This window comes from Argentina silus, assembly GCF_951799395.1.
Source record: "Argentina silus genome assembly, chromosome: 16".
Classification (NCBI taxonomy): Eukaryota; Metazoa; Chordata; class Actinopteri; order Argentiniformes; family Argentinidae; genus Argentina; species Argentina silus.
In genome coordinates, this window is record NC_139670.1 from 5,758,222 (window position 1) to 5,776,975 (window position 18,754).

Sequence of the window (18,754 nt, forward strand, 5' to 3'; positions counted from 1 at the left end):
TCACCACCCTTACCAAAAGATGCCTCCCTCCATCCCGGAAGACGGTTACCGGGGGGGTGGGGGGAGGAGTCAGCCCGTGTTAGCCAGTCAAGTCGCGCTCTGCCTCTGCGGACTCGGGGAGCAGGAAACATCGAGGCTGCCGCGGTAGGGCGAAACGAAAGAAAAGTGGACCCACAAAACAAATCTCACAGGGTCATTTAGCCACTTAGAAGTTACCTCGAGACGAACTGAAGACGTGCGTAGGATCTACCTTCATTTTGTATCGGTTTGGAAAAGAGGAACGTGGCAAAACTGGACAGCGACCAAGCTTTTGTGAACTAGCGGGTGGAAACAGAGTGGACTCAGCTGGGGCAACGGCCGTCGTTGCGAGTCAGGTGAGTTTAGAAGGGCCCGAGCTGGAAAGGAGTGTCACGTCTACAGGTGTTGTAGTCCGTCGTCTTTAGCTATGTAGCTTGTCAGCCATGTAGTTTGTATCGAGGGTAGCTAGATGAGCCAATCGGTAGGATGCTATTTATCTAGTCTAGTTCAACTCTAGCTAGAGGATTTAGACAAATAGTTAGCTAGCCAGCCCAGCAGTATGCTGATGTTTATCAGACGACCAAAATTATTAGCTTGCCGTGCTAGCAATGCTCGGTGAGCTGCTGTCAAGCCATTCATTCCTCTGTCGGATCAAGAAGGAAATGTTTTGTGAACTTGTCGCTAATGTTGATTACAAGGGACTGATATAAAAAGGCAGAAGTTGGTCAAATACAATCAATTCGCTAGCTGGCTAGTTGGCCTTTGTGAAGTTAAGATTTAGGTGCCACTAAACAGAAGGCGCTTATGTTACAACAACAAACCAGTGGCCACGTTTTGTCAACCGCCAGGCTGGATTAGTGAATGGATATTGCATAATATTGGAATCATAAATGGGAAAGGCAGACTAAGGTAAACGGACTTCCACCGAGTAAGGTGTGTCTCTTTACAGGTAGTTTGAGTCAACGACCGCGGTAAGGTTTCATCAATGAGTAATTGTTTGGCTTGGGGAGGGGGGCGTGGGGGGTGGTGGGAAAGATCAGCCGCACCGGTTTATCCAGTTTGAGGGAAATCCATGGCCAAAATGACAACAATCTGGCCCTCATAACAGCCTGCTTTGGGACTCTATGCGGTTGCTCGGCTCTTAATTTTATCCGAGGGAGAGTGAGTCAATTCTCAACTGCCTGTCATCTGTTTGCGATAGCTTTCCAATTACAAGGCACACACTGTAATGGAGCATTCATCAATGAGAAAGATGAAGTCATCTTTGGCTGCCACACAATTACCTTTATCACCTTTGAATGGCAAACAAGGTGCTCTGTACTCACTGTGAAAAACGGCCTACCTCTGGACAGACTAACACAGTACCAGTGAAGGACAGTGAGTCCTGCCTACTCCCACCTGCACCTGAGCTCGCCAAACAAACCGCCTTTGTTCTCAGCAGACCACTGCCATTATACCCACATGATGAAGCCAGTCCACCTGAAACTGTCAGTCCTTTGCAATGAAAGGCCTGGCTCAGACTGGAACAGTGATAACATATCAAAGGCATATGATGCTGGCTGTTGTGGATGACTGATGTTGTCACTTACAAAAAGCTGTGACCACACTGACCTCACACTCTGCAGGCAACTCAACGGCTCATGCATATTAACTTTCGCTTTGAACCTGAGAGTTTATGCAAGCGTACAAGGGTGAAAAGCCCTCAAAGAGGCATGTCTTGCTTGTAAACCTTTCACCCCCCCCCCCCCCAATTACAGCACTTCCTCATAGTGTCATGCTAGCTGTAGCTTGTTAACCTTGATATTGTTGTTTCACCTGATTTCTGTTTTACCTCTCCCAATGTGGAACAGATTATCAAGCATGAGATGTTATCTGTGGTTACGAATGAGACAGCAAAGGAAGTAGAGGAGCTACCTGTTTTCTCTCACAGCCCTTTGGGGTCGTGCTTTTTAAGTGACGCATCAAAACCTAGACCAACAGTGAAGCTTGAGCTCGAGAACTCATGAGCTATCAATTCATTTCAATGAGCCTATATAGACTAGTCCTGTATTCTATTATGTTTCATTGTTGTTTTCATTGTTGTTGTATTCTCCCTGTTTGTTGTTGTCCTAATGCCTTAAGGCGTGGTGTGATATGATGCCTCAATCAAACATTCCTTAGTGGGACGATAGTGTCAGCAACTCCACAGCCCACCACACAAGTACCGGACCCACTGAACACTTAACAGTTTGGTCAGTGTAAACGTTGCTCTGTCTCTCTTGGTTCTGATTACAGGAAAAGATAGGTTGGGTCTGGGAGGGGGGGGGGGACTTACATCCTGCCTGCCTGCCTGCCACACCCAAAACCCTGAAAAGATCTTATTTCTGTTGTCTGAGAGACAGTGCAACAGCCTTCAGGGTGGATCTCAGTGGGCTAGAGCTGGAGTGGCCACCTCTGCACGTCCCCACTTCCTCGTTCTTGCTGATGTGAAAACACTGAGGAAAGGAACATTTCTTTTCACTTGTCAGTGCAGGTGGGAGGGGGGAGGGGGGGGAAGAAGTCACGGACACCCAAACCATTCTGTACTATTGAGACGGACCCTCTATCTCCTCTCTACCCCGGCTCTGATACAGAGGCAGCCATGCCCCATCAGGTGATGCTGAGTGTGAGAGGAGTCATCACCAAGAATAGCCCAGCAATGAGCTGTTCTCTATATTGGCACGGTCCTTCCTCTTTTCTTGTGTACTCCTTTTCTAATGGGTTTGCTGCTGTATTTATTTTGGAGGGTCAGTGATGTACCCAGCACCCTGTCACCCAAACCTTTTTTTTTCCCCCCCAAGGCCACATGCTGAGGGGTAGACTGTATGTTTGTTTACCGTTAAGTGTAAGTTTGTTTTGTGTAGGCGTGAGAGAGTGCTGGTGTTCAAAAACCATATTAACCTTGCCCTGCTCAATGGTTAGGCTTTGTGGCTCTGTGAAAAAGTTGAGCACAGAGTACAACCAGCAGGCATCAGGTGTGTTTTTGTGACTAATTAGGTCTATTGCTATTAATCCTCTCGCTAATGAACTTGTTTGACTGTATAGGGGTCAGTGAAATGTGTAAGCGCCCCCCCCCCCCCCCCCGCCCTCTTCTTTGGTGATAGAGAAAGGGAGAGCCTCTGTAATGCAGAGAGAGTGAGTGAGTGACAGAATGGAGTGAGGCAGGGAAGATGGGAGGACAGGAGAAGAGGCGTGTACTGTAGTTTCTCCTGTTTTCATGATCGCACCGCGTTTGCCAACGCAGCTAATTCTCTCACGCTGCATTGTCTCCCACAGTCCCCAAACTGGTTTACTTTGTCTGTGTGTGAATTATGTTGACTGTATAGCCTAACCTCTCGCACATGAATGTGAACTCCCTAAACTCCCTCTTAATGAGGTATTTGTTGTGATTTTATTAGGCTTGTTCATGGGGTGGGGGGACATGGGGGGACATGGGGGGGGTTATTAGTGCACTGGTGTTGTTTCTTCAAGTACTGACAAAGCTGCCGATTGCATCAGTCCATAAGTAGAATATTTGACATGCCGCGCGTTTCCGGGCCAGTCTGACCGAAGTGGCCTAGTATGCGAGCGATGTTGTTTGGAGACGGGACTACGAGTTGTAGCTCTGGTGGTTTACTCCTCCTGTCCAGGCACGTTTCTGCAGCGGTTCTTTCTCCCGTGGTCCTCTCAACTCTTGACTGTTTGGATAATAGTATTCTGGGAATTTGATGATGTCACAGCAGTGTTGTAAAAGGAAGCGAATATAGCACGGTTTTGACATGGCTTGTTTTCCCCTCTCGTTGAACATTTAATTTCATTTAGTCATTTAGTGACCTTTCTCTGACAGAAGGTGAGTTTGGGCACTCTTTTGGGAGGGACAGTTGGTGTCTTGGTTGGTGGTGTCACTCAGTTTAGGGATGCATACCACAATTGTTGAGTTTATCGACACTATGGGTGAATGTGTTACCATGTGCTGCTCTTGTACACTGAGGATCTCACTCTTTGTGACGCAGATCAAATAGTGTGTGTGTGTGTGTGTGTCCTACCTATTTACCAACGCAAGGTCATTGCTCTGCTCTGGCCAACTGTAATTCTTGGAAGCCCATATGCCTGTCTGATTCAGCTCAGTTAAAAATGAAGCATTTTATTGTGCGTTCCCTGTGGAAATGCCACACAAGTTTCTGTGTGACACACTTCTGTCTATGTTTAAGATAAACATTTAGCTCAAGGGACTTCCCACCCCAACTCTAACAATGTTCTCCACAGGCTGTTATGAATGTGTGGCATACATGAACGTCTCACCAAACCTGTTTCACTGCAATCTTGAATACTTTTAAAATACTTCACACAGCAATAACCACAGCAATCAACTTACAACAACCATCTACTGAATTCCCCGTATTCTTGTCCTTGTTAGACACGAAGATCTTATTCGCCGATAATGCAGTAGGTCACACCAAGCGGACGGAGAAGAGGTAGGATAAAAATGGCAAAGAAGCGAGAGAAGGAGAGAAGGCTACGCTGTCTTGAATTGACAGTTTTAAACACTACTGTTGAAATCGTGACATTTTAATTGGGGCCTTCTGGTTCTTAAGAGTGCTTGAACAGCAGGGACGCGTGGTCTAACTGCCTGTCAAGTTCGTTGAAAACCTGCAATTAATGGCCGTGTTGTTTATTTTCACAACAAACGTGGGCTAGGCTTCGGATGCTGGATGAGGATGAAAGAGGGGGAACCGTCCCCTTGTTTTTACATGAACCACTGGCATAGGGGACTGACCACCAAGGCCCTGGTTTTCCATACTTCTGGATCCGTCAGCAAATATTGGTGTGTGTGTCTGTGTGTGTCTGTGTTCACGCTCCCCTCAGTTTCCATCGGCAGATTCTTGTCCTTGCCTAAGAAGCCATTCTCCCCGTGTAAAGCGGACCTCCCACCCAGGCATTGTTAGCAGGCTTAGGGCTTCTGAGCTCCTTGTTTCTGCTCTGCTGGCTCCTTTGGGACACACACACACACACTCTCGCGCCCAGAGAAGTGGAGCGGTCGGAGCGACACACAGTTGTAAATGATCTCCGCTATGAAATCAAAGGGATCATTTCTTGACGAGAGTGCGAATACCGAGGTGTTTTAGCTGTTCCGTTTTGATGGATTATCAAACCCACACGAACAGTCACTTCAGCAGCTAACAGGGAGTTGACGTGGTGGGTGGGAGCATCAGTTCTACATTATACCATAAGCCCACAAAGTCCAAAATAATGACTAAGTCAAGATTGCTCAAATCGGGCTCATGACAGAAATATGTCTCGACTGACGGAGCTGGTCTAGAAGGAAGCGTGTGACTCAGGGCAGCGCTGGAGGGATCTTACCCAATCACATACCTGGATAGGAAAGGAATCTACTGTATTCCTGAAGTATGTTTTCCCTGATGCCAAACGTCATGATTTTTTAAGATCTGAGGAATTAGCCCGTAAGCTGTGTGTGTGTGTGTTTTATTTTTTATTACATGGCTGACATTCTTGCTGTCACTCAGGGAGACTTTGCTTGCTTTGAGGGTCTGGGTTGAGCGCATAGTTAGCGCAGCGCACACTGAAGCTTAGGGCTTTAAAGGTTGTGGTAATAACCTCTCCTTCACGTGAAGAGGCTTAGTGAGGGACTGTCTATAGATGGAGACACACGGTCCAAAGACGAGGGTTTTAAAGCCTACCCAGAAGAGCCCAAGAAAGCCTACCCAGAAGAGCCCAAGAAGGACGGCTTGCAGGGCATAAAATGAACCGTTTGGTCTACCAGCCAAGGTGTCTGGGGGGTGTCTGGAGAAAATTCACCAGCCGCTCAGATTTTTTACCAGCCAGATTTGTTTTTGTGGACACCTCAGAAAGCTCATAGACTTTTGGGTGTGTTTGAAAGTCAGGAGAAGCGTGAGTGGGCAGTAGTTGCAGTCATCTGGAGGAGGCAGGGGGAGTGTTGTCACACACATGGAGTGTTGCCATAATTGTGGATTGCACTAGTTTCTTTTTTTTTTTTTAAATTGAAGCTTTGCTGGCTACCTGCCAAAGTGGCGGGTAAGATTGACAGATTTACCCGCCAACGGCAAAATCTAACCGCGTTTTGCGGGTGGCGAGTGTTAATGTTTTGCCTTGGCGCCATGTGACGTGTCCTCCAGAGGGTTTGTGCTGGGTTCACGGTCGGCCACTGTTTGTTCTCTTTAAACATTATCGAAAAATGTATGACTGACTGAATGAAAGAAAGAAAGAAAGAAAGGGAAAGAAAGGCAGACGTTGGTCCTTTCACTGACAGAAACCCCCCCCCCCCCCCCATGTCCCTTTACTCTTTCTCTCTGAAGTGGTCTCTTTGAAAACGGCTTCTCTGTGTGACAGGTGTTTTCGTGTGCGTGTCTGTCCGTCTGTCTGCGCCTGCGTGTGTGTGTGTGGCAGTAGTACAAGCAGAACAATGGTCTCTTCAGTTCCGCTGTCCCTGACCTCTGACCACTACCTCTTGTCTGAGACAAGCCCCGCCCCCTTCAGGGAGAGGAGGAGTAGGCCACATTCCTCTGGAATTCTCTCCCCTCATCTCTCCTCTGCTGGCATACATGCACCATAACCATCTCGGAATGTTTTTTCTCAAAGTCCCAACGAGTCCCAATGAGAGTTTTGATTTCTCTCTCTTTCTAGAGAGGAGGATGAAGAGGTTCAGGAGACATGGACAGGAGTCCCAGAAAGACAAACGGAAGCAGGAGCTCTACCAGTTCAACAAGGTAAGGACCCAGTCCAGCTGTACAGTAACAGTAGGATCCCTACTAGTTCAGCTAGTCTGATTCTCTCTCTCTCTCTCTCTCTCTCTGGCAGACTGTGGAGCATGGATTCCCCCACCAGCCCAGTGCTCTAGGCTACAGTCCCACCCTGCAGCTCCTGGCTATAGGCACCCGCTCTGGGGCCATCAAACTGTATCCTTCATCATCATCTGTGTGTGTGTGTGTGTGTGTGTGTGTGTGTGAGTGATGCACTTCTGTCAGTGTCAGTGTGTCAGTGTTTCCCCTACCATTGAATAGCTGCCCCCCCCCCTTCCGCCTGGACTAGTTTTGTCCTGACTAGGACGTTTTGGCTTACGTTTAGTTTTGGAACTAAATAGAACATATTGGTAATGGCAACCCTGGCTGTGGATTTTTTTTTGGGGGGGGGGGGGGGGCCCTGCACCCTGCACCCTGCACCCTGCACCCTGCACCCTGCACCCTGCCCAATAAGAAATCTGAGGGAAATGCTACGTTGAGTGCGTGTGGACTGAGTATGTGAACGAGTGTAAGTCAAGAATTTGCCCGTCATGTTTGAACTTGAGATGATGAGTGGCCCTATGTTGTTAATCTGTGTGTGGTTAATGGTATGTGGGTACTACCTGTCTGTGTAATTTTAATTCCCACGGTATTGCTCAATTCTCCCTGTTCTAGACGTGTGTGTGTGTGTTTCGGCCCAGCCTCTTCACACAATCAGCCTCATTGACAGTGGTAGAGCCAGTCTGTACAGTCTCCCCATTGACACACACTCGCTATGATAACCCTGTGTGCCTCTCATTAGACACGTTCATTCAGACAATGAGGGAGACTGTTCCCTGACAACACATGAACACACAGAAAGGAAATCCAATGAATAAATGTCTTATTAGCGAAGCACAGGACTGGCAGACACGGCGAACAGACATTCTCTCATTCCTGTTCTCCATGTGTACTTTTTCAATGAGGCACTCGTAGAGAAAGAAAGGAAGATGGCACCTAGAAAAAGGACACATGACACCTTACTAACTGGTCAAACAGCCCGTCTCTGGCGGTGCCTGAGTTAATAGGTAATGTGTGTGTGTGTGTGTGGGTGGAAGAGTGTGTGTTGATGTACAGTACCTGGTGGTGTGTTGACCTTGACCTGGGGTCAGGTACGGGGCTCCGGGGGTGGAGTTTATGGGTCTGCATGACGAGAACGCGGCCGTCACACAGGTGCACTTCCTCCCACATCAGGTGAGTGAGCCGCCGCTACACACACACACACCTGCAACACACACACACACCTGCATAACACACACACCTGCATAACACACACACACCTGCAACACACCTGCAATGCCTCACCATTAACAGGAACAGTAACCCGTTGACGTCAGATATCTCACAACTTGTTTGCAGTACGACAGTATGACAGGATCAGTTGCACATTCAATTCAACAAGACGACATTAATATGACTCATCAATGAATAGATTCAATACAGCAACTTATCGTCCAGCTCTAAAGTTGGCCCAACTCAAATTACGGTTGTGTGTGTGTGTGTGTGTGCATGCAGGTGGAGCTGGTGACACTGCTGGATGACAACAGTCTGCACATGTGGACCCTCAGAGCCCACCAGGGAGTGTCTGAACTGCTGGAGATAGGACGCTTCACACTGACTGGACCACCGGGGTGAGACACACACACACACACACACACACGGGGCCACCAAGACCACCAGATTGAGGGTTACGCAAACTCAGTGACGAGCAGTTTTGTGCAGCCAGCTCAACACTGTACCATTGTCTCTCTTTGACCTGATTGAACCTACGGTATGCCTCTCTCTCCCTTTCTGTCCGTATTAACCTGGCCCCCGCCTCTCCCCCCCCCCCCCCCCCCCCAGTGCTCCCCCCAGTGTGACTCGTGTGACGGCGGTGTTGGCCCACTCCTCTGGAGAGCTGCTGCTGCTGGGGACGGAGGGGGGCCACGTGTTTGTGGTGGAGGTGCCTGGCTTCAGGGAACTGGAGGAGAGGAACATCAGTCTGGACAATGTCGCCAACAGGTGGGTACAGACACACACACACTACTCTGCTCTGTTGTAAAGAAGGCTCCCAGTTTGGTGTTCGTCATGCCTGACCAGTCACTGGTGTTGTTTTCACTGTTTGCTTTAGCAGCCTGATCCCTGTCTCGGGTCATTGAGTCATTGGGTCAGAAACATTAGCCTCCTAAACAACAGGAAACCACTATTGATTTTGAATGTCAATCTCTCTCCCACACACACAGTCAGTCACTCACTCACTCACTCACTCTCTTTCACACACACACACACACTCTGATCTGATCAATAGACGTTAACCTCCCATCCCCCCCCCCCCCCTCTCTCTCTCTCTCCCCCCCCAGCGTACCGGAGGACTATATTGGTCGTAGGAACCTGGAGCACGTGGAGGCCTTACAGGAGAACCCTGTCAACCCACGGCAGGTTGTGATTGGCTACGGGCGAGGCCTCATGGTGATCTGGGACCTGGACAACCAGTGTGCTGTCCAACACATCCCTGCAACACAGGTACCAAACCATGCTGGATGAAACACACGTTAGCCTTTGTTCATACTCTCCAGAAACATGCAACTTTAACGAAGCTGGGGGGGGGGGGAATAGGGGGGGCCATAAAGGAACAGCTAGCTAGCATTCAAACCAAACCATATCAGTTCTGGGTTGTCCCCTGATGGTTAGCATTGCTAGCTCTGGTTGTTTACTTACAGTCCCTGTTTTTCGGGTTGTGTTCCCATAGCAACTGGAGAGCGTGTGGTGGACGGAGGACGGCGGCCATATTCTCAGTTCCCATAGCGACGGCAGCTACTGCCGCTGGACGGTGGGCGGGGAGGACACACAGAGCGAGGAGAAGTCAGACACGCCGTACGGTGAGAACCCAGAAGGCGTGATTTCAGACGGGGAGATTCCTGGCACGCCGCATTTGGTACTCAATAGATAGAAAGTTGACAATCGTGTGCTTAGTAAATTGAACACTAGAGGACTTTCCAAATAAAGTATTTAAAGTAACACACACACTCCACTTTGAGGCTGAATCTGCCTGTCTCTTCTCTTAGGTCACTTCCCCTGCAAGGCCATCTCTAAAATCATCCAGCTGCCCACAGAACAAGGGTAAGGAACATTCTGTCCGTCTGGCTGTGGAAGCCTGCTGTGTCATGAACCCTCCTGCTGTCTGCCTCTCCGTTCTAATGCCTAATCTCCAACACAGGATTCACATCCTAGTTCAACTGTTACCCATTAATCTGTCAGCAAATATCAAGTAACGTGCGTACGTACCTGTGTGTGTGTGTGTGTGTGTGTGTGTGTGTGTGTGTGTGTGTGTGTGTGTGTGTGTGTGTGTGTGTGTGTGTGTGTGTGGCAGGCCTCCGTTCCTGCTGTTCAGCGGTGGTATGCCCAGGGCCAGCTATGGAGACAGACACTGTATCAGTGTGATCCACAATAAAACACACGTGGCCCTGGACTTCACCTCCAGAATCATCGACTTCTTTGTCATCACAGATGGGCGGAACATAGGTTGGCAGGATATATACACACTCACACACTTAACACTGGACACACACACTTAACACAGGATACACACACTTAACACAGGATACACACAGCACCCTCTTTCTCTCTCTCTTTCCTTGCTCTCTACTCAACCACTCTTAACCCCTTCTCTCTCTCTCTGTCACACCCTCCCTCTCTCTCTCTTTTTCTTTCTCTCTCTCTCTCACCCTCTCTTTTTCTCTTTCTCTCTCTCTGACTCTCTCTCTCTCTCACCCTCTCTTTCTCTCTCTCTCTCTCTCTCTCTCTCAGAGCCCAGTGCGTTGGTGGTGTTGGTGGAGGAGGAGCTGGTGGTGATAGACCTGCAGACTGAAGGCTGGCCAGTCATCCAGACTCCCTACCTGGTGCCCCTCCACTGCTCCGCCATCACCTGCTCCCACCATGTCTCTGCCATACCGCTCAAACTGTGGGAGAGGGTCCTCTCAGCCGGAGACCTGCAGAACACACACTACTCAAAGAAGGTACGGGACACACACACACACACAGACAGAGAGAAACACTCGTATACCTTTTGAACTGACATTCTCACTTTTCTTGTTTCTCTCTCCCCCCCCCCCCCCCCCCCCCCCCCCAGCCGTGGCCGATAACAGGTGGACAGAACCTGGCCCCAGACCCTCCCCAGAGAGACCTGCTGCTTACAGGGTGATTATTTGACCTGCAGATCTAGATCTCTACTGTCTCCCTCACCCATAACTCCATTACACCTATGACAGGCTCACTGTTAAGCATGGAATGAGGAATGGTATCATACCATTCTTCATTCCATTCCATGCATTACAATGAGCTCATCCTCCACCACCCTCTCCTGTTTGGAAATCGATACTTATGTGGGTATTGCTCTCTGTGTGTGTGTGTGTGTGTGTGTGTGTGTGTGTGTGTGTGTGTGTGTGTGTGTCTACAGGCACGAGGATGGGACCGTACGTTTCTGGGATGCATCGGGTGTGTGTCTGTACCCCATGTACAAGCTGAGCACGGCTGGAGTGTTCCACACGGACGCAGACCCCAATGACAACATGAACCAGGTCACAGAGGGGGAGTGGCCTCCATTCAGAAAGGTGTGTGTGTGTGTGTCCACTTGGCAGTTGGTGAATCATTGCACCTTGGTAATCGTTCATGACTAGGGCCAGGTGTTTTTCTTAACTACCTGACTCAACTCGCAAAATCTCCTGGCCCTATTCATAACCCCTATTCATTATCATTCAACATGTCCCCCGATCCCTCCCTCTCAGGTGGGCTGTTTTGACCCCTACAGCGATGACCCTCGGCTGGGAGTCCAGAAGATCCACCTGTGTAAATACAGCGGCTACCTGACAGTGGCTGGCACTGCTGGACAGGTGAGGCCACTAAAGGAACACCTGCTGTCTGCCGGACAAGGGAACGCATTATGACCTGGCACCTGTGCTCCATAACAAACCAATACTCCCTCTGGTGGTCAGTGTGGTGACGTGCAGTAGCTTGTGTTTGACCTCATTACAGGATTCCTGATCTATAGCCCTCTCTTTAGCTGGGTTTACATGTATACATTGTCCTGGTTTTATTTTTCCATCACGGTCACACATTTGCTCACTACGCTCATTGTCGCCACCTGGGCTAATTACAACATTAGAATTTAATTAGCCTATTAAAAACCTCTTTAATTGGGTGGAGTGTGGAAATGAAACGTGATCCTCCTCTTAACATCCTTTAGTGAGCGGTAGGGGCGTGTGGGGTGTCTGATTCCTTCTCTTTAGTTTATCATCTGTCATTCATTAAATTAAAGAGGGAAAGAGACTGAGGTGGTCTGATTTAAGACACACACACACACCACCCCGTCAGATTGATGAAGTACAATGCTGATGTCCGAGAAGATATAAATTCCCCTCTGTGTGTGTGTGTGCGTGTGCGTGTCCAGATCCTGACGTTGGAGCTGAATGACGAGGCAGCAGAACAGACAGTGGAGGCCACCGTAGCCGACCTGCTGCAGGGACAGGAGGGCTTCCGCTGGAAGGTACTCAACCCCTGCTGTGTTGCCGTGGTTTCTGTCCATAACCGTTGTTATGTTATTAATGATGCCACCCAGGGTGCCTTGTTACAGTGTAGTTCCATCTCCCCCCCCCCCCCCGGTAGGGCCACACGCGCCTGGAGGTTCGGGAGGAGCCGGTGACGTTCCCCCCAGGCTTCCAGCCCTTCGCCCTGGTCCAGTGTCAGCCCCCCGCCGTGGTCACGGCCCTCACCCTGCACTCTGAGTGGAAACTAGTGGCCTTCGGCACCAGCCACGGATTTGGACTCTACGACTACCAGCAGAAGAACAACGTCCTAGTCAGGTGTGTGTGTGTGTGTGTGTGTGTGCGGGTGGGTGGGTGTGTGCGAACACTACCGCTTATTGGACTACTGGTGTGTGTGTGTGTGTGTGTGTGTGTGTGTGTGTGTGTGTTCCTCATCTCCTGGTCCCTTTGTTGCAGGTGTACTCTGAACCCCAGTGACCAGCTGGCTATGGAGGGCCCCCTCTCCAGAGTGAAGAGCATTAAGAAGTCTCTCCGCCAGTCTTTCAGAAGGATCCGCCGGAGCAGAGTGTCCCTGCGCAAACACCACGTCAACAACGCCGCCAAGGTTGGTCTCACACACACACCATGGTTTGGTTGTTTGTGTAACTGACACCAGAGCAGCTGATATGACGTCAACCCCCTCTGTCTCTCTGTTTGTAGGTTCAGGAGGCGAACGCTCGCCTGGAGGCGGAGCTAGCCGAGATGGAGCTGGCTCCCGTCCAGAGGAAGATCGAGGCTCGCTCCTCAGACGACTCCTTCACTGGCCTCGTACGAAGCCTCTACTTCGCAGACACCTTCCTCTCAGACAGTGAGTCAGACACACACACACACACACTCTTTAAGTTCCGTGTTCCTCTGAAATTGTTTTTCTGAGGTAGTTGTGGTCTGGGATATTTATTTCTACAGTTTGATGTATCATCAAGTGACTAAACATGATGTCATCCCATAGGCTCCCACAACACACCCTCTCTATGGGCAGGGACCAACGGTGGCTCTGTATTCGCCTACATGCTCCGCCTCCCTCCTGTGGAACGCAGAGCAGAGGACCCGGTCACAGCTCATCCTGGTAACACACACACACACACACACACACACATACAGATCCTACCACAGACTGCACCCTCTAATACAGAACATATACAAACTCACACTGGTTATATCTCACTCTGGTTCCCTTCCCTCCTTTCTCCCTCCCTCTTCCACCTCCTATCTCTCTCTCTCTCTCTCTCCCCTTCTCTCTCTCTCTCCCTCTCTCTCTCCAGCTAAGGAGATCCAGTTGATGCACCGTGCCCCAGTAGTGGGTATCGTGGTGCTGGACGGGCACGGCTCTCCTCTGCCAGACCCTCTGGAGGTGGCACATGACCTGGCCCGCAGCCCAGACATGCAGGGCTCTCACCACCTCCTGGTCATATCAGAGGAGCAGTTTAAGGTGTGAGACACACACACACACACACACACACACTGACATCTCAGTAGAGCTGTTTTAAGAGTGATACATACTCGACAAGTGTCAGTAGTATATACAACCACAGTATTATTTAATTTATATCTGTATACATCCACTGTCCTCTGTCTAAGTGAATGATTTAATGTGTGTGTGTGTGTGTGTGTAGGTGTTCACCCTGCCTAAGGTGAGTGCTAAGATGAAGCTGAAGCTCACGGCCATCGACGGCTCCCGGGTACGGCGAGTGGGCGTGGCCTTTTTCGGCAGCAGCCGGTCGGAGGACTACGGCGAGAGCGGCCTGACCGTCCTGACCAATCAGGGGGACATGCACGTGGTGTCATTGCCGGGGGTGAAGATGCAGGTGCAGTACCCCTGCATCCGCCGAGAGGACGTCAGTGGGATAGCCTCCTGTGTGTTCACCAAGCACGGACAGGGTAAGACACACACACACACACACAAAAGAGTATTCTCTACCTGTTGCTCAGCAATAACCAAACAAACTGTCCCCAGACAGAACCAAACTCTTATCTCTCTTAAATCTACATAACCTTTATCCATTCAGCCATGGGCGATTCACTGTGTGGAGGCTCTCATTCTCTCCTCTCTTTCTCACACTGCCTCTCCTCCTCCTCCTCTCTCCTCCTCCTCCTCCTCTCCAGGTTTCTACCTGATCTCTCCGTCTGAGTTTGAGCGTTTCTCCCTGTCGGCCCGCTGTGTGGTGGAGCCACGCTCTCTAGTGGAGGTACCCACCCAATCACCCAGCGCCAACAAACCCCGGGCACAGCCCGACGGAGCCTCCGCAGAGCACAGGTACACACACACACACACACACACACACAGACCATGAACGTTTAAACTCCTTCTGTAGGCAGCATGCTTTTGAAACAGCTGTTACCTTTCGCAAAGAACTGTCTTTTCTGTCATTTCCAGAAATTCCAGAAGGAACAGTGATGACGTGGGTAAGTGGATGACATTTCTGTCGCTCTGAAAAGCAAAATGTCACCTACTAAACCGTGCATGTAAACCATCACACAGACATACCACCTACTGTACTTATTCCCATTGTTCTCCCTCACTCACACATTGACCATACACACACACACACACACACACACTTTTATTTACGTGAAGTGCTTCTGTTGTCAAGCTGCATGCATGTGCTGATGTGCTGACTGCCTGCCTATCTGTGTGTTCCTGAGAACAACACAGCATGTACGCCTCACACACACACACACACACACACACCACACACACACACACACTAGTCGTCAGGCTGTGTGCTCGTGCGTACTGATGCTGACTGCCCGCTGCCTGTGTGTTCCAGAGAGCTCTGCTAGAAGTGTTATGGAGCATGCTTTGCTGAATGACGAGAGTGAGTACTCCAGCAGGACCCAGTACTCAACCATAACCAACCACAACCACACCAGACGTTAACCTTGACCAAAGCCCATGCTTAACCTTAACCGGCAGCAACAGATAGAAACAGATCGATCACTAAGTTACTAAGAAGATTGAGTTGTTCTAACATGCACTGTATTACAACCCTGTAGCCCTCACCCCCCCCTTCAATGTTCAACGCCGATCTCTAGGAACTGGGTAAGGGGTAAACAAATATGGTGATGGCGGCCATCTTGTTTACACCTTCTAGAGTCCTTCAGATCTGTAATAAAGAGAGGCTAGTGGTTGGTTGTTGTTTTTTTTAGTCAAAGCCCCCACAATGCAGTGTGCTTTTCCCAGAGGCCTGCGCGACGGCTCTGAAGCGTCCCAATATTTGTATGTCCGCTTTGTCTGTTGTCATGGTGCCCACATGATAAACCACAGACTCACGTAAATCATTGTGTGATCCCTAAGAGAGCAATGTATGTCAAGAAGATAATCGTTTTGCATGATTCATCTTAAAATCCATTCGTATCAACCCTGTTTATGATGACACTTTATGATAATCGATGTTGATAGATGATGACTCAGCAAATTTGTCTGATCTCAGTTATGCAACCGAAGTAGTTGATTGATTTAAAATCAATTTTTAGAGTGTGTGTATTTACAGTAGACTTCTACCAAATCTAGGTTGTTTAATAGTTCAGAAGGTGTGTCGAGTGGCTCACAGTCAGAATGGTTACAGTGTGTTTTTCTTGCAGAGGTGCTTCAGGAGATCCAGAAGTCTCTAGAAGGGGACCAGACGTGAGTCCTTTACCCCCTGAGGAAATCCTTTCTACTCAGTCAGTCAGTCAGGCGCCGCGTTCATAATGAAACTAATGAGAGTTTGTGTCCAACAGGACATTCCTAGAGAACAACGTTGGTGCTCTCGCTGGAGGGAAGGTCCTGAGCAATGGAGGTAAGCTGAGGATGACATCCTGGTAATGGTCCTTTAATTGGCTGAAATTATGAAAGTAATTACACACACACACACACACACACACGCTGGAAAGCAAACTGACGCTTTTTAATTTGGTTTGAAGAGCTTTTGTGTTATTTACGGTTCTAATCAATTGCAATAATGAGTACAGCGTAGGTGTATAATTAGTCTGATGATGGCCATGTCGGTGTTATTGAATTAGTTTGTCTTCCTCTCTCAGACTGAACCACTCGGTGCCTGAAGCGTCCTGGAGCCAGCGCTCGACTCCTGCCTGGCCGACCACGCCACACTACTAATATTACCACTACTGACCCCTGACCCTTAGCCCCAAAGACTGACATACCGGCTGCGTCTGAAATGACACCCTATTGCCCATTTAGTGCACTTCCTTTGACCCGAGCCCTTGCGTGCGTCTGGTCGAGGTCGGGCACTATGGGGATCGGGGGTGTCGTGTGAGATTTGCCCACTGCTACAGCGAAGACAGAGGGACCACCGCTCGTGCCTAGACCAACCACTGTACCCCCCCCTGCTACACTCAAACATGCTATACAAAGTCATAATGAGAAGAAGAGGGTCGTTTAACAGAGGTTTCTATCCAAAGCCACTTATGCGTAATACATTAATGTGGGCCATGCTGGAATTGAACCCACAATCATTTTTTACCTGCCATGCCAACACCCCGAACCTCTCCTTTTGGCCTTTTGACCCCTAGCCTTTCACCCATGACCCCTAGTTCACCTGTGGAACTCTGGTTCGTCCAATCAGAACCCTGCCTCTGCACAACATTGCCCACCTTTGTCTTCTAGAGAGAGCTGCGTGGAACAGATGGGTTTTCAGTGGGAGGGAGGGAGGGGGGGATTTTTTCTATGATTTTTCTCTTGTAATTTAATTTGTCCTGTGATTTTTACCTGGTTTTGTTTTTTTATTCATTGCAATGATTGGAAAGTCAAATCTACAAGGACGGAAAACCTTACAAGGGAATTAAGAATGTCTCAAAGTCATCAGTGTGCATCCGAAGTAGAAGCGGTTCCTAATGCTGACAAGACATTGTTTGGAGAGAGAGAGAGAGCAACACAGACACAGAGGAGTTAAAAATGGAACATTAAGCATTCCTTTTTAACCATACATGTAAGACCAGCCTAGTAGCCATATCTCCCTGCTTTAGCCGGCATCTTTGTTGACGACAACAGAGGAGATGGCTAAAGCTTACACCAGATCTGGCTTCCAGGCTATAATAAGACCACTGTGCCATACTTGCCAAGCATTTGTGTTGCTAAACTGTGTCTCCCTCCCACCCTCCCTACCGTCCGCTTATTAACGTGTAATGACCAGTTTATAACCTGTCGTAGGTACTTCTCCACTACTGTGTAGCACCCAATGCTGTACTTTTTAGGGGAACAACTTTCTATGGGGCTTGGTTTTAGGTTTTTTGAAAATATGTAAACCTTTTTCTAAATGCCAGCAATGAAATGTAATTTAGGAATGTAATTTTAAAATATTGTAGTCAAATGTTTAATATATATGTATATGATTATGTACCTGTGTTAACAGTGGGTCTATTTTAATGGGGGTTGGCTGCTATATAGTCAGATCTTACAAGGAAATATTTTGGTACTGTTTCTTGAAATGCTGGGTATTTTAGCATTTTGTGGTCTAGAATATATTTTTGTAGTGAATGAGAACCCTAATTTTGATTTATAATGTCACACTACATACATAATGTCCTGCTGGAAATTACATGTTTTTTCACAAGAATTCAAGTGTCCGTGTCTGATTTCACATTTAATCATAAACATCATCGCATCTCTGTGATGACATGTTGACCACTGCAAAGTCAGAGGTTATCAATGGTACTCAACAGTCGACATTACTGCTAAACCAAAGAGTAGTTATTCCATGCTGGTGTCAAACTCACAACGATTCATGTTTTCACGTCCATCAGGGTTTAATTTGATTCTGACACATATCGTATTGATTGAAAGATAGCGTGCATCGGAGTGCTTCAGTCAGTTTCTTTAGCGATGTTTTGCCATTTCAATGCAAATAAAGGTGACTGTGTTGATGTTTATGCCTGGGGGTTGTAGCCTGGGGCGGTGTGTGTCTGGGTCTGGCTGGTGAAGTGGATAGGGGTCAGCTGGCATACAAGCACAGCCAGGAGTTTTTATCATCCATTATGGACGGGGCGCTTTGTCCCCTGGCTGCCTACGGCACAATCGCTTTGCTGAAACCTGATCTCTCATAGAACCACTCTCAAAGGCTACGCTGGCTAACATGTCGGTCTGTATGAAATCATCCACTGATGAAAAGAGACGCAGGTGGGGAGGGAGGGTAAAGGAGAGAAACGGCATTTTCCCGACCTGTACCAAAACATTTTTTATGGCACCTTGTGGTCTGCAGCAGGCTTCTCAATTCAAGTCATTTGTGAGAAAATAAGGGATGGGCTGCTGGGATATACTAATGATCAATAATTTTAATAGATTGAAGGTGCTGTTTGGTAATGGGGTTAATTGGTTGTCGAAAAAGCAAGGACGGCAAAGACACCCTTCGTAGAACTAAAAACTCTGTTTTGTGTGTTACATTGAAC

At 48.6% G+C, this 18,754-nt stretch overlaps 1 protein-coding gene across 1 annotated transcript; it reads left to right on the top strand.

Annotated features, from left to right (window-relative positions):
* Nucleotides 1-104: 104 nt before the first annotated feature.
* llgl2 (LLGL scribble cell polarity complex component 2) lies at nucleotides 105-17,925 on the top strand. Its single transcript, XM_083687136.1, has 27 exons — nucleotides 105-374; nucleotides 6,679-6,761; nucleotides 6,853-6,950; nucleotides 7,925-8,006; nucleotides 8,328-8,443; nucleotides 8,655-8,813; nucleotides 9,152-9,314; nucleotides 9,541-9,670; nucleotides 9,857-9,911; nucleotides 10,162-10,313; nucleotides 10,599-10,807; nucleotides 10,921-10,988; nucleotides 11,248-11,401; nucleotides 11,576-11,680; nucleotides 12,238-12,333; nucleotides 12,453-12,649; nucleotides 12,788-12,935; nucleotides 13,031-13,178; nucleotides 13,320-13,436; nucleotides 13,633-13,799; nucleotides 13,984-14,248; nucleotides 14,474-14,624; nucleotides 14,745-14,773; nucleotides 15,139-15,186; nucleotides 15,953-15,995; nucleotides 16,091-16,149; nucleotides 16,391-17,925. Exons 2-27 carry the CDS (start codon nucleotides 6,687-6,689, stop codon nucleotides 16,393-16,395), a joined length of 3,039 nt encoding a protein of 1,012 aa, XP_083543262.1. The 5' UTR covers nucleotides 105-374; nucleotides 6,679-6,686; the 3' UTR covers nucleotides 16,396-17,925.
* Nucleotides 17,926-18,754: the final 829 nt, after the last annotated feature.